This window comes from Lagopus muta, chromosome 3 (genome assembly GCF_023343835.1).
Source record: "Lagopus muta isolate bLagMut1 chromosome 3, bLagMut1 primary, whole genome shotgun sequence".
Lineage (NCBI taxonomy): Eukaryota > Metazoa > Chordata > Aves > Galliformes > Phasianidae > Lagopus > Lagopus muta.
The window spans coordinates 11,890,685-11,904,810 of record NC_064435.1 but is presented as its reverse complement, the minus strand read 5'-3'; the positions used below and the strand labels follow the sequence as shown (position 1 = coordinate 11,904,810).

Here is a 14,126-nt window from a genome sequence, read left to right as displayed (position 1 = left end):
CTCAATTTCCAGTATGCAATGAGTAAGAAGTAGCAACGTAACGCAGTGCTGCTAGATATTCTTTTGTTTCAGCAATATTTCATGCTATAATAGACAAAGTAATTGTATTTCATCTCTCTGAAAAGAAAAGCGGAAAAAGGAGCCGTTACAAATAAGTTGGAAAATGTCTCATAGAGCCTCTGGGACAACAGAGGCAAATTACCTGGCTCCATGGGTGAACTTTGCTGACTGATTCCAACAGCAAGAAGACATTAAACATTTGTTATTTGCTTTCTTTGTAATGGGAGGTAAATGTGTGTCACAGTCTCTGAGCCTCAGCGTTAGTAGGCACACTTTGCTCCGGGTTCATACCGAAAACAATCAAGGTGCAGAGAAGCTTCTCTGGAGCTGCAATCTGCATGTGAAGTTGTGTTTGGTTTGAAATGCTGCTAATTCTTTTGTTGGAAACATACACCCTGTTGCTGTGGATAGCAAAGAGTTATTTTCAAAAAGAAGAGACTGTGGGCTATGTCAAAAGCTGTTTCTGCTTTGCAAAAGGCAGGGAAACTAACATTCATATATATATGATTTTTTAATCATTTCCTCACTCTGTTCAAAAAGATCCTCATTCTGATCTTGCCTGATGGGCTTCAATAACTGATATTCATTTGAGGAGATCAGTAGTGTTTGTACTGGGGAGATTGTGGCAGTCAGTATATGAACCTGGGAGAAGAGAACGTAAGCCATAAAATTCAATTCATTTGAGTTTAGTCTTGACTTGAGGTTAATAGCTTGCTTTGTTGACGTCCCAAGGGGACTCAGCTGGCTTTCCTTGAAAGGATCTTGAATGAGTTTATATAGAATAAAACTGAGTCTCAAAACTTCTCAAGAAGTGACATTTTTTAGTGCCTGCTTCTGTGTCATGATTGTTTGGTTCCTGTGCTTCCCTTTATGTGAAAAGCTGACAACACAGTTACCAGTGTCTGTGCTGTGATGCTAGGGAAGGCAAATAACCCACCAGGTCAACACCTTGATAATGCAAACACAAGAGCAGTAGGTTGAAGTCACTCCTGAGGAACAGAGCTGGGCAAGCAGCAAAAAGTGCCCTTGAATTACCAGAAACTTACAGGTGGAATGGTGGTTTAAGTGTATGTGGAAATAAAGGAACTGTGTAAGAGACTATTGGTGAAGAAGGACATGAAGTGAGAAGAAATTACTTTTATGTGACCAACTAATATTACTGGACACTGTTGATACAACCAAAGTTATTCATGTTTTTCTCTTTTTCCAGTAAGAGCAGAGTGGTATTACTTCTCACTGACAATCTCAGGCTGCTAGATCTACAACAGTTAACACAGCTGCTGGATACTTGTGAAGTCTCTGTGCTGCAAAAGAAGAGTAGAAAGTAAAATAAATATCATTTTTTTTCTGCCTCCTTCTTCTCCAACAGATCTATGGAGAAAAATCTGAAGAGTTCCTCCTCTTCGGGACATTTTTTGAAGCCACAATGATTGATAGGAAGATTGGAGACAAGCCAATAACCTTTGAGGTTTCTGTTGGTAAGTGTGTTAAGTCTTCTCTAAAGAAGAGAGGATTTCTCACCTGCATGTGGACACTATGTGCTACAGAGTGCTGTATCTCAAGTATCACCCTCAGAACAAGGCTTACAAGTTGGAATTAAACCCTGATTATCAGGGCAGTACATGGGTAGTGCCATGCTCATTCCAGACTTAGAGTCTTATTGCAAAGTAGCACCCTGACACTTGCCATCTTTGTGCCTGTGTACCTTGGTGTGCTCAGCAGTAAGGATAATTGTGCAGGGAGAGATTGCTCTCACTAATAGAGCAATCAATGAGTGATATTGATTCATGCTGAAACTTAGCAGGAAGCAGTGCTAGGAATAACAAGAAACTCATTTTGTATAATTGGTTGAGAAATGATACTGATTTTTGTATTCTTGTTTGAATTACTGCTAAAGATGAGTCTGGTTCTGATCTCAGGATATGAACATCTGCCAGATACATGTGCAGTTGAAATTTGGATCCAAATTTGGCAAATGATCTTTAGTTACATGAAGGGCTGAATCCAGAATCCAGACAGGGATGCTGTGTGGGGTGACTCAGCACATCCCTCTCCTTCAGTGAATCTGTTCTGCCTTTCTTTAAGCTGTAATTACCACTTTCATGGATACACAACTTTCCCAGTGCTGATAACTGCCTTTTAAGGAAAAATCTTATCGGAGAAGATGATTGTGTTACTGGCAGAGTATTCTAGTGTCAAGCATGAGGCTGTGGCCTCAAGGTGTTGTTCTTACTAAAGGTCCCTTTGCAACCCTTACTTAACAAAAATTGCTTGGCTGAAAATGAGCTATAACGCTTCTGAGATCAGGTTCTGTAATTATCATCCACATGTTGCAAAAGAGACATACAGTTACTATTTGAGACAAATATACTCAGGGTCCTGGGTCTAGAAATATTAGTGACAGTATTGATTTTGTTCTGAGTTTCTTTAGTAAAAGAATTCCAAAAGAAAATTGTCGTCCTTCTGCGGTGTTCCTGTGGGTTAGGTGTTAGCAGGCAGAGGATCTCTCAGTGATGGGCCTTGGTATTCTAGATGCCTATTGGGTAGGGTTGGTAATGGAAGCATGGTTCTGGAATCTGAACAGACATTGGGATGAACATAATCAGTCAGGACCTTTCTATGCTTTGGTATGTCAGGAGCAGATAATGATAAGAGTGGAGGGACAAAGAAGTTTCACTAGTATGAATATTCTTCCTCGTTTTTAAACCTCATTCAGGTTTACCATCTCCTTGCTAGTCATCTCCTCACTTGTAATCCTGTGTCTCTAGGTAACTTTGGCAAAGTTACTGATGCAGTGTCAGCAGGAGCTGGAGGGAAAAAGAAGGCACGTGATGAAGAAATGGAAGAAAGCCTACTACATGATAAGGACGATGAAATGTGTCATAAGCTTGGAATACCTCTGGCATCCACCACACACCCTGAGAGGCCACTAATCACAGGTGGGAACAGGTGAGGATCTGTGTTTTAAGGCCTCATCGTACACAAACTTTGTTCCTCTTTTATAATCCTGTGGGACTAATTAATAAACTATAACAGCATTAAAATGATTCTGTGGAATTAAGGCTTTCAAAGAAGATCTTTGTGCATCTTTGATTACATCTTTCATGATAATAAATTTGCCAGGCTTCACTGCAGTGGTCTGTATCCAATTTTTCAGTATTTTCTGATCTTGGCTTCATGGGTTCTTCAACTTCTGGTGATTTTTAAAAGAGCTGTGTTATGCCAATTATACTTCAGAAAGCCATAAGAAAGAATTTATCTTCTTCAGTGCTGTCTCTGGTTTAGGATGCATATCATGATCGCAAGAAGCACCTATCGTGCCATCTCCAGCAGTAGAATAACACATCGGAAATATTGACATGTGGTCAAGACAGAAATAGTTTCCCAAAACACTTTTGAGAGCTAATAGTGATAAATGTAGATTAAAATAGCAGGTAGTAACAAAAGAAGAATGGAATGGTCCTCTTAAAAAGAAAAAAGAAAAAAAAAAAAAAGAAGAAGGATGGAGCAATGGGTAAATATATGCAGAATTCTTCTTGTTTATGAACAGAAATGAAAATGTTTAATTCATTTCAAGGATGCCAATAAAAAGTATTATTTTCTTTGTTACTTTGGTAGGTAGAACAATCCATGAGACTGGTGTATGCCAAGACTAGATGGTATCTCCATGTGTAGAAAGCCATGCACTGACAAGTTTACAGATAAAAGGACCAGGTGGGAAATTTGAACCTGGATCTGTTTGGTTTCTGGGCTTCCCTAGAGTTGAGAAGTGCTTTAATACTTTCCTTTGATTGGAAGTTCAGACAAATTAAATAAGATGTAGTGGAACAAAACAAATAAGAAAATATAGGAAAATATCGTAGCAGAATTTTTGTTTCTGTAGCTAATGAATAAATTAAAATTGCAGACAATTTTTTGATATAAAGATAGTTGTCTCTCCTTGTTAAAAAGACTGCAGATTTTTCTACATGCCAGGTTATTTATCCTCCATGAAAGACTTTGGGACTTTTAGTTTTCCCTTAACAAGAATTTAAAGAATTGTTGAAAAAGAATGAATAATTCTTCAAATATGCTATTTTCTTTAGGCAGTATTAACCAAGTTTCTCTCATTAAAAGTCTCTGTTTCTCAAATTTATATAAAATGCAGCACTTTTTTCCCCTTCTGTTCTATCTAAAGCAGTTTGGCCAGCCAAACAGATACTAAATACTGACTTTATGTCTGTCACCTTTTGCTGGAATTTTACTGATCTCATCATTGAATGTTTTTAGCATTAATCAGTATTTAATGGGATATCCAATATTTTAAATAAATTCTGTGTCTTAGAATCATAAATGAACAATAAATGAACAATAATCATAAATGAGCGAAAAAACGATAGCAAATGTGTGCTTTGGAGAACAAACCACTCTCTAAGCATGAAGAACAATAAGACTTATAATGTAGACATCACAAAATTGCCAGGAATTTTCTACACTTCTGTTAAAACGTGTGAGATGGGTACACTGAAAAATCAGTTCCCTCAAATTCTCATTGAACAGGTAATAGACAAGAGAGTTTTAATTTCCATATGAGTGATTTCATGCACATATAATTTTCTTAATAAATTCCATGAAAGGACTCGTGAGCTCTGAGAATTTCTGGTTGAGAAGTTCTGACATTGAGTGATAGTTGAAATTTTGTTTCTATTCAATATCCCATAGGACAGTAAAATTGTAGAGGTCATCTTCACATTTTTTGAACAAAAAGCTCATACACAAAACTGCTAGGGTTATGTAGAATGTAGAGTTTATGGATAGGGTTATCAGGAGTGACAGGTGATTTGGTTCCTGTGGTTAGGTTTAATGCTTAAACTCGTGGGTGCAATTCTTTCTGAAATGGTATCTGAGGCACCCACAGAAGTAAATGTGGGAGACCCAGACCATTCTGGGCCTACAGGAGCATGCCTAAGTTTGGGCAACTGAGAGTCTGGGGTTCTGGATTTCAAGCACAGGTGGTCAGAATTTTCTAAAAATTTGGTTGTGCTCATATGGATGGAAGAAGTCAAGTCTTCCTACCAAGTACAATCTCCTTTCTGGGTACCACAGCCTCTCCCAAAGGAGAGGAAATGGAAAATGCAACCATTTATTTTCTGCCAGTTACTGAACACGGTGAAGAGCAGAGGGCTCTGGAGATTTTGTTCTTTATTATGTGGAGAATTAAATTTGGTGGAAAAATTCTTCAGGGTCACAAGATGAGTACACACCTGAAAATAACTCTTTGTTACAGCCTTTTCTAACTGCAGAGAATGTATTGGTGGCACTGGATTGAAGCCAGTCCCAAAAGAACATAAATCAATTTACAGAGTTTTATTTCCATTAAAAAGCTCTTTGCTGTCCTATTGTTAATTGCTAAAGTGATGAGGCCTCTGGTGTAATGTCCAGTATGGCTAAATGTGATGTTTCATAGCACTATAACATTATATAAAGTGAGGACAATGTGCTCATCAGATACGTAGCTTTGGCATTGTGGCTACCACAACTCTAATCAAAACACCAGGCACTGTGCAGGGCATGTGTTAGTTTGCAGAGACCCTATTTGTGCTGGTAACTTGCTCATCTTTTAGTACAAGACACTCTTTTAAGTAACCACCAAAAGAATGTAGCTCTACAAAAGAAAAGAAAGCCAATACCACAACTTGGCCCTAAGATTGAAAGTGGGAAAAGAGGGAGCTCTATCACTGAGTTATGAGCTAGGTATCGCCTTTACTAAGGATTTGCCAAGATATGTCAATATTCAATAGCTATTCATTCTGAAGAAACTGTCCCATGAAATGAAAATGGCATTGAGTCCCTGCCATGCCTTTCCTGCCAGGCAGTGCACAGTTTTTATTTTTGCCCTTGGTTTTGCTGTACGTTGCACCCACAAATGTAACAATGAAACTGTGGCTTCCCACCGTTATCCAAGTTTTTCAGACCTCTGCATGCCTCTTTGCCTGGCTTTTCTCTCACTCTGGAAAGTACTGAAGTTAGAGCCATTAACTTCAAGTTTTTCTTTTCAGGGATCTCACAGGTAGCGTGTGATCTTGTGAGTAAGTGGTACTTTGTTTGTTCTTCCTACCTATTTACTGCATAGCTCATGAGAGGAAACCAAATAGCTTCTCATTCCATCGCCTTGCCCTGAACTCCTTTCTCACTTTTATGTTCCACCCTGTACTTTACTTCTACAGGAACTATCAGTACTTGCCATATGATGAGAGGAAGCCCTGCATCTGTGTCAGGAGTTACTGGGGTGACCAGACCTTTCGTCTGTACTCTTCTAACACTCTTGAAAATATGGCAGATCACCTGGTAAGTAGCAACCAAATTCCCAGGCTTAGGTGTTCAGCAGAGCATGACAGTGAGATGTCACTTCCCCCAGAACAGGCCTCTGCAATTTACCCTAGCTGTGTTTCTTGCCATTCAGCCATTTATCTTAGGCAGTGAGGACTGACTGCAATTCTCAGTGGCAGTGGATGTGAGAGTAGACTTGTGCCCAATAATTTTTGAGAAGTTAACTCCAGCATCTTGCTAAATTTAAGCAGCAAGGCTGCAAACATAGCAAAGGAGAACTATAGATTTTCCTCCTAAATAGTGGATAGTTTCCCACCAACAGTCAAAGAGTGGAAACAGATCAGCTTCCAGCAGTAGAAGCAGGTTGTGGAGGCTGGGGAAAGGTCAAAGCAAGCCATGCTGTGCACCAAGCTTGTTGTACATCAAAGGTCCTGTTTTATCACGTTACAAACTCACCTCTCTCATTCTTGCTAGTGGTACAGTGAATAATGATGTCACAAGAACAGCAGAATGACAAAGAACCCTATTTTGCATAACAACATTTTCATGTATTTTTCTTAGGAGGAATCATTACTGCAGGTAAAGGATTTGATCAAGATTTCAGAGATTGAAGCTGAGGAGAAAATGAGGATGACCCTAAGTGATTTCATCAGTCAGAGCAGGTAAGTACATTTACTAAAGGAATATTGAAAATTGGCCTTATATGTTGGCCACAAATTCAAGACTAGACAAGGAGACTGATGATAATAATAGCAAAAATAGTACAATAAACTTGCTGGGACGTATATATTTGTTTGGCAAAGGGCTTCCCAAATTGTAGTTTCTATTTACACAAAGAAAAGATTTTATTGCTACAGTCAATATTCAGTATTTACAGGAGACTACTCCAGTCACATACATATTATTTTGGCCTTGTGGACATGATAAAACATGTGGGAATAAACAAAACTTACTACAGTGTGTGATAGATTTTCTGCAAAAATGTGCAAAGTTAAGATAAAAACAAAGGATTTCACATGTTGGGATAAATCCTCCAGTGGGTTCTGTGTCAGACAGTATGATTTGACTCAAAATAGATATAAACCTTAACTTATTAATTCTGTGAGGTCTGGTGAAGAGCCTGGAGACTCTATTCTTTGAATCCTGTAGGCACTTGTTATTTATTTTAGACAGAATTTCAGTGTCTCTGTCTTCTGAATCATGCACTGCAGCAGGCAGGGAGCATTTCATTAACATCTATGCTAGCAACTCATGTAAAAAAAACAAACAAACAACCCAACTCAAACCAAAGAAACACACATTCAAAACAACTGTTATTGTTGTGTCCTAGGGCCTTCATGAGCGTTGTTGAAAAGAAGCCCAAAGGGTTGAACTACACTACTTTGGACAAAAAAAGACTCATGCTGTTCAGGCAAGAGCTGGTACGAGTATTTTTACTACAAGCACTGATGCAATGATGCTAACTGGAAGCTCATGGGTTCTATGAATATTAATTTCTATTTGATTTCAACCACAGAGGAGTGCTTTATAATTAACATGAATATATAGTCTTAGAACATTTTTTTTTAATAAAGCTTGTTCCCACTGTGCTTTGTTGTAAGACAGCCTGAAATAATTCAGGGCATGTTTTTAAATACAAATAAGACATCATAATAATGAATTGACTTTTCTTTACTCTTTAAATGGGATGATGCTGAGTTCGGTAGAATAATACTAATCAACATTGCTGTTGGATTTTTAATTATTGTGGTGGGGCTGAGCTTCAACACTAGTAGAGCCTGGCATTTGTTATACCTGGACATCTACAAACAGGCATCAGCTTCGGCGTGTTCTTGTGTGTTCTTTCCATCCGTTCTACATGTGTTGTTTTGGTCATTTCTACATTTAAAATTTTCCTTTACATTTACCCTCCCTTGGGTGTTAGAGGGACGTTAGTATAAGTGAACATCTGGATTAGGCTAAGCAGAGCACAAGAATCACCTATGTGTTTTTCCAGATTGAATCTATTGCCTATGAAGACGTACTTAGAGCCATATTTTGGCAAAGTACATACATAAAATAAGCTCTATCTTTGTGTCTATCTTGTCTTTCTGAATTGCATCTAAGACTGTTTTTGTCGTCTGTGTCCTGTTCAAAATACTTTATGAATAAAAACACATGTTGTCATTCCTGATTGCAGGAAGCAATGTCCAGTGATGCCAAAGGAATTGTTCAGCAACAGAAAAAGATGTCATTGGATGAAATGATACGTGCAACTCAGATCTTTATAGATAAAATACGATTCTTGGTTGATGAGGTAATCCATACAGAAACTGAGATAAATTTAAAATTTAATTTTTGTAATCCAATGTTATTAACAAATCCTCATCTGACCAAAGAGTCCTCCTTTGGATGATTGACCTTAATTCTGTTTTGCAATTCATGGAGCTGTTAATAAGCTGGAGTAGGAAACACTGAGTTAAGTGGTATTGAGAAGATTTGGTACACTGATTTCATTGTTTTAAAAAATGGCCATCCCATTTGTGCCCTTTCCTGGTAGAGACAGCCTGCTTTCTGATCCAAGTTCATGTCTCCACTTGTATGGCATAGTGATTTGAACTCAATGGTCTCCATATTATACTTGACTGTGCAGATACTGTTTAGACATACTAATAAGCCTTAGAATAATAGAAGGACAGCTGCATTTGGTCAGGCCAAATCCAGCCAGTCGAGCATTCTTTCTGCATGCTGTCAATGCTAGTAAGCCAAACAGGACTATGGATATTCCAGAGCTCATAGAATCATAGAGCCATGGAATTTCTCAGCTTGGTAAAGGCTTTAAAGATCATCAAGTCCAACCGCAACCTAACCATACTACCCTAACAGGGCTTGTGTTTGGCTTTGGACCTCTTTTTTTGTCTTGTAAGATGAAGTTGATGACATTCCCATGAAAGGCACTTTCAGCTTAAACAGTTATGGGTTAGTGGCTTCCTGCAGTTTTAGTTTCCTCTGGAATGATCTGCAGAGTGGGTGCTCCTTAGACACCCTGCAAAGCTCTCTACTTTTAGGTCTGCTTATGAGTGAAAATACAGCTTGCAAAGCATGAAGTGACAGCCTTGTTTATTCAGGGTATACACAAGAGAGGTAGGGGATCTGCACTGGGTAGAGTATTTTGACAAAAAATAATAGCGGTGGCTCACAGACAGAAGTCCAATTTAGTTCACTATTCCATGTTGTGTAACAGCCACAGAATACAGTGCCTGATGTGTTCATCTGGATGCTCAGCAACAACAAGAGAGTCGCATATGCAAGAATCCCTGCAAAATCCATACTTTATTCCCCGGAGAAAGATCAGAAAGGCAAGGACTGTGGGAAGATCAAAACCCATTTCCTAAAAGTAAGTCTGGGGTATCCTTTGATCATAGCTAATGGCTGAGGAGACTTTGGTATTCAGGTTTCACCCAGGGAGCCTGTATTTTACTTGTTTATTTTTGTAATATACTAAAAACGTATACATGTTTATACATGCCTTCTGTTAATATTTACTTACGTTTATGCTTGCCCTTCTTTAAGCACTGCATTATTTCCAAGCTTTTGGTGTCAGAGTAATTCACCATTACTACTTGTCAGACTGATTTTACAGCACTGTTTATCTGTAGCTATATGCATAAATAGACACTTCTTGGCTGGCAAAGACATCACAATGCAGTGCATGGAAGTTAGGAAGAGAATGGTGAGAGCCCAGCAGGCATGCAACTTAGTAGAAGGGAACTAGGTATTCTGAGCTAAAAGAGCAGTTGCTGTTGAAAATATGACTAACTTTGTGCAATATATATATATATGAGTATATATATATAATTATTCTGGAATTACTCATCTTGAAGGGAAGTCAGAGTGGATATTATACATCTACAAAAGCTGTGTGCCTAATAATGTCCAACAGTGGAATATTATGCAGTGGAATTGTTACTATGGCCAGAAGGAGAAGTCTGAACACAGAAGGCAATAGGGATGCAGTACAATTATTTTTTTGTGCTTGTTTTTTTTTTTTTTTTTTCTCCAACTGGGGCAGCTGGGAACACACCTATAAAGCATAGCTAAAAAGCAGCTGGATAGAAATATCTAAGCTCCTGATAGTTGTCACAGGAATTTGTTAAACACAATACTATTTGCCTACATAAACAAGCAAACAAAAAACGAAGTACTATAATTCACCTTGCAGCTCCTACAATATCAAGAACGACCTTAGGAATAGATAATAATAAATACTGAGCAAAGCTAGATGTAGTGAGTAAGGTAAGGAAATAGTCCTTGCTTGTCAAGACTAGTAATGTTTTATGCTGGAATATGCGTTCTGATTTGCCCAGTGAGATAATATTTTTATGAAGACATGGGAATATCTACTGGAGGCCAGCAAAACTACATGTAATGTGAAGTGGGCTGAAATTTGGGAAAAGTAGGTTATCAACTAGCACTAGTGTGCTTACAGCTATTCTGCACAAACGCGGTAGTAACCAGTACATCTTCTACAAAGTTTCAAGCAACTACTTCTTTCTTCCCTAGGAATCACAGAAATTACTTGTGCTAAATGGGTCTTAGGGCCATTCATAGTGAAGAAATGCCATTTTTTTAATTTTTAATTTTTAATTTTTATTTTTAAGCTACCTGGCAAGCGCCCATTGGGCTGGACAGTGCAGGCAAAAGTGGACATCTACCTATGGCTTGGACCTGCCAGCTACACCCAAAACATCATGGATAATTTACCTGTAGGATATGAGACTGAAATACCATCCAGTGCCAGCTCAGGGCACAGCATGGTGCCCTCCCCTGCCTGCCTGCGGTATAAAAGTGAGACACTTTTTATTCTCCCTAACAGTAGTGAAAGAGGTCTTGTAAAGAAACAGGTGGTCCCCAAAAGCTCTGATTCAGAGGGATGGAAGACCTCTATTTAAAGCAACTGCTCTGAATTAATCTCAGCTCAACAAGTTTTGGTTAAAAAAAACACTTGTTTTATTGCTGCCTCCTTGGTTCTACCACTTCCAATTTGCAAGTGTCAGGGAAAGAAAGGACCTATTTCCTAACACTTTCTATTCCCTGTACTATCAGTCTGTTTCCTTGCAGTGAGGAAGCATCCCTTAGTTAATAGAATCGTAGAATTATAAAAGTTGAAAAAGACCTTTAAGATCATCTAGTCCATCCCTACCATGCCCACTGATCCATGTCCCTCAGTGCCACTTCTTCACATTTCCTGAACACCTCTAGGGATGGTGACTCCACCACCTTCCTGGGAAGTCTGTTCCAATGTCTCACTACTCTTTCCGAGAATAATTGTTTTCCAAATATCCAGCCTGAACCTCCCCTGGGGCGACTTGAAACCATTACCTCTCATGCAACCACAGTTACATAGGAGGAAAGACAGATCCCCACCTCGCTACAACCTCCTTTCAGGGAGTTGTAGACAAGGATCCTTTTCAGAAGGATCTGCCTTTTCCCACCCTCTTCTACATGGACTGCATTTCTGAGGGTGCTGGCTGAAATAGTCGCATGGCAAGTGCTGGATCTTCCCCTATGTGCTGCCTCATTTTCATGATGCTGATGTTGCTGGTTTTTTTTTTGCAATGATGCAGCCGTGCACCTCTTCCAGCTGAGAGCCCACATGTATCAGGCGAGGGGGCTCATCGCAGCTGACAGCACCGGACTTTCTGATCCTTTTGCAAAAGTTACTTTCATGTCACACTGCCAAACCACAAAGGTGAGTTGCAAAGTCCTCTGTAGTAAATGAAAACTCTTTAGTTGGATGGTTATTTTTTGTTCAGTTAAGGTACAAAAAGGAAAAATCTTGGTTTTGCAAAGAGATGCCTAGCAAGAAAAGTTAGATGTCTGCCATTAAAAGACAGTTTCTGAGAGTTCACTTTAAGCAAAGCAAAAGCATAGGTGTACTCACTGCTCAAACATGAGGTGCAGTAATACTTGTTTATTTTAGCTCCTTCAGACATCAGATTGTCTGGAGTTACTGGGCCTTTGCAGCAAGCAAACATCTTTTTCTGTATATTTTCACTTTGAGCCTTTGTCATTGCTTGATATGAGTATGAAAAAATATCTTTCCTTACAGATTTAGTGTAATAATTAATCAAACAGTGAAGAAGACCTTTGTATGACTTCCGTAGCCATGTGTGGCTTAAATGCTGCAAAGATGTGCCCATAGGAAGTGATCCCACTTATTCCTCAGGCATTTTGGGGTGCAAGTGGTTGCCCATGGACATCTGAAGAAGCATCTAAAGAGAAGTGGGAACTTCTTCACAGCTTCAGCTAGAAGAGTTGAAGTACAACCTTGAAAATGATCAAGGTCCTAGAACGTAAGGAGTGACTTTCAGAAGTCCTAAGCCCTCTACATCTGTCTTAAAGTAGGGCCTGGAGTTCTGAAACCTGTGACACAACCAGAATTTACCTCAGCAAATATGGTATCTCTGGGATAGAAATGTTTAAAATCTTCTTCTCGTTTGAATTCTTCCCCCAAAAAATTCCTCAGAAGACTGACAAGAAGTAATTAGCAGGTGCCATAAATACTTCTATTGAATGCAAGAGTGCAGGCTGATCACCAGAAGGCAAGCAGAGTAGTGCAAGTATAAAAGGGCATCTATTTCCCCTGTGGTCTTTTGAGTTTGCTGACCCTGTGCTAGATGGGAAGACCTTGGCCTAGAAGATAACCAATGTTCATTTCCTGAACCAAGATGACTGACCTAAAGTTCTCTGACACCTTCTCTTAGGAAGAAAGTGCTGTAGCACATGCTTAAGGGAGAGGGAAGTAAAAAGCTTTCTGTGCTTTAAGCACCTGTTTGTGCTCCTCTTGCCTCAAGGATATAAATTGATTTTTTCCTGTAATGTGATTCTAACTTCTAATAGAAGCTTATGAGTGAAGTCAGTGAGGTTAGTGTTTATATGCAACGAGTTCAGGAAAGTAGAAGTTGGCCAAGGGAAGCAGTAGTTTACAGGCACAGAATCGTTATTTATTCACTGCTTGAATAAAATATTGTAGCCAATAAATTAACTTGCATGTATTTAGAAGACTTTCAGCCAAGGATCAATAAAATGGAGTCAAGAGCCTTTTTTCCATCTAAAAGAGCAATAGCAGGATATGAATAGTTCTGTGGTTGGCATTTTTTTTTTCCTCTTTAAATATTGTCTTTGTTAAATACATTTCCCTCTAAGCCAGTTAAAACATTTCAAGTGATGAAATGCTATAAGCATCCCTGTAAGTCAAATTACTACAAATTAAAAATTATTATTATCTGTGATTAAAGTGTTACATGTTATTACATTGAAGCAAAACAAGGTTGAAAAAGGTGCACCCTGCAGAAGTGAAAGCTGTTCTCAGTTTTGATGTAATGTATAAGTTACTGAACAGTTCTTCTTTTTCATTAGATCATTTCTCAGACATTGTCCCCTACTTGGAACCAGATGCTGCTCTTCAATGGCATTGTGCTTCATGGGGATGGGGAGGAAATCGCTCAGTTCCCTCCAGAGATCGTCATTGAGCTGTATGATGACGATGCAGTGGTAAACCTGAACTTCTTCTTAGGAAGAAACCCAGACTGTTCCATCTTTCTGTCAGTGTAAAGGCAAAGCTGCGCCACTGTAAAGACATTAAAAGGCAAATTGTCAAATAACGTGGTTAACCTTGCTGAATGGAGCTCAGTGCTACAATAGTTTGCAGTTTAACATGCGAAAACAGCCCTGAGACTCAACTTTATGCCCTTGCAAAGCTATGACTTCGTTTT

General features: G+C 38.9%; 1 protein-coding gene across 1 annotated transcript in view; it reads left to right on the top strand.

Annotated features, from left to right (window-relative positions):
• Nucleotides 1–14,126, top strand: part of FER1L6 (fer-1 like family member 6) — a 64,094-nt gene that overhangs the window by 21,234 nt on the left and 28,734 nt on the right. The window contains exons 12-21 of the mRNA XM_048940253.1: nt 1,430–1,538; nt 2,829–3,009; nt 6,267–6,387; nt 6,931–7,031; nt 7,700–7,790; nt 8,549–8,665; nt 9,593–9,745; nt 11,010–11,196; nt 11,976–12,100; nt 13,771–13,905. Of these exons, the coding sequence (XP_048796210.1) occupies nt 1,430–1,538; nt 2,829–3,009; nt 6,267–6,387; nt 6,931–7,031; nt 7,700–7,790; nt 8,549–8,665; nt 9,593–9,745; nt 11,010–11,196; nt 11,976–12,100; nt 13,771–13,905 (1,320 nt within the window). The remainder of the gene's footprint in view (nt 1–1,429; nt 1,539–2,828; nt 3,010–6,266; nt 6,388–6,930; nt 7,032–7,699; nt 7,791–8,548; nt 8,666–9,592; nt 9,746–11,009; nt 11,197–11,975; nt 12,101–13,770; nt 13,906–14,126) is intronic.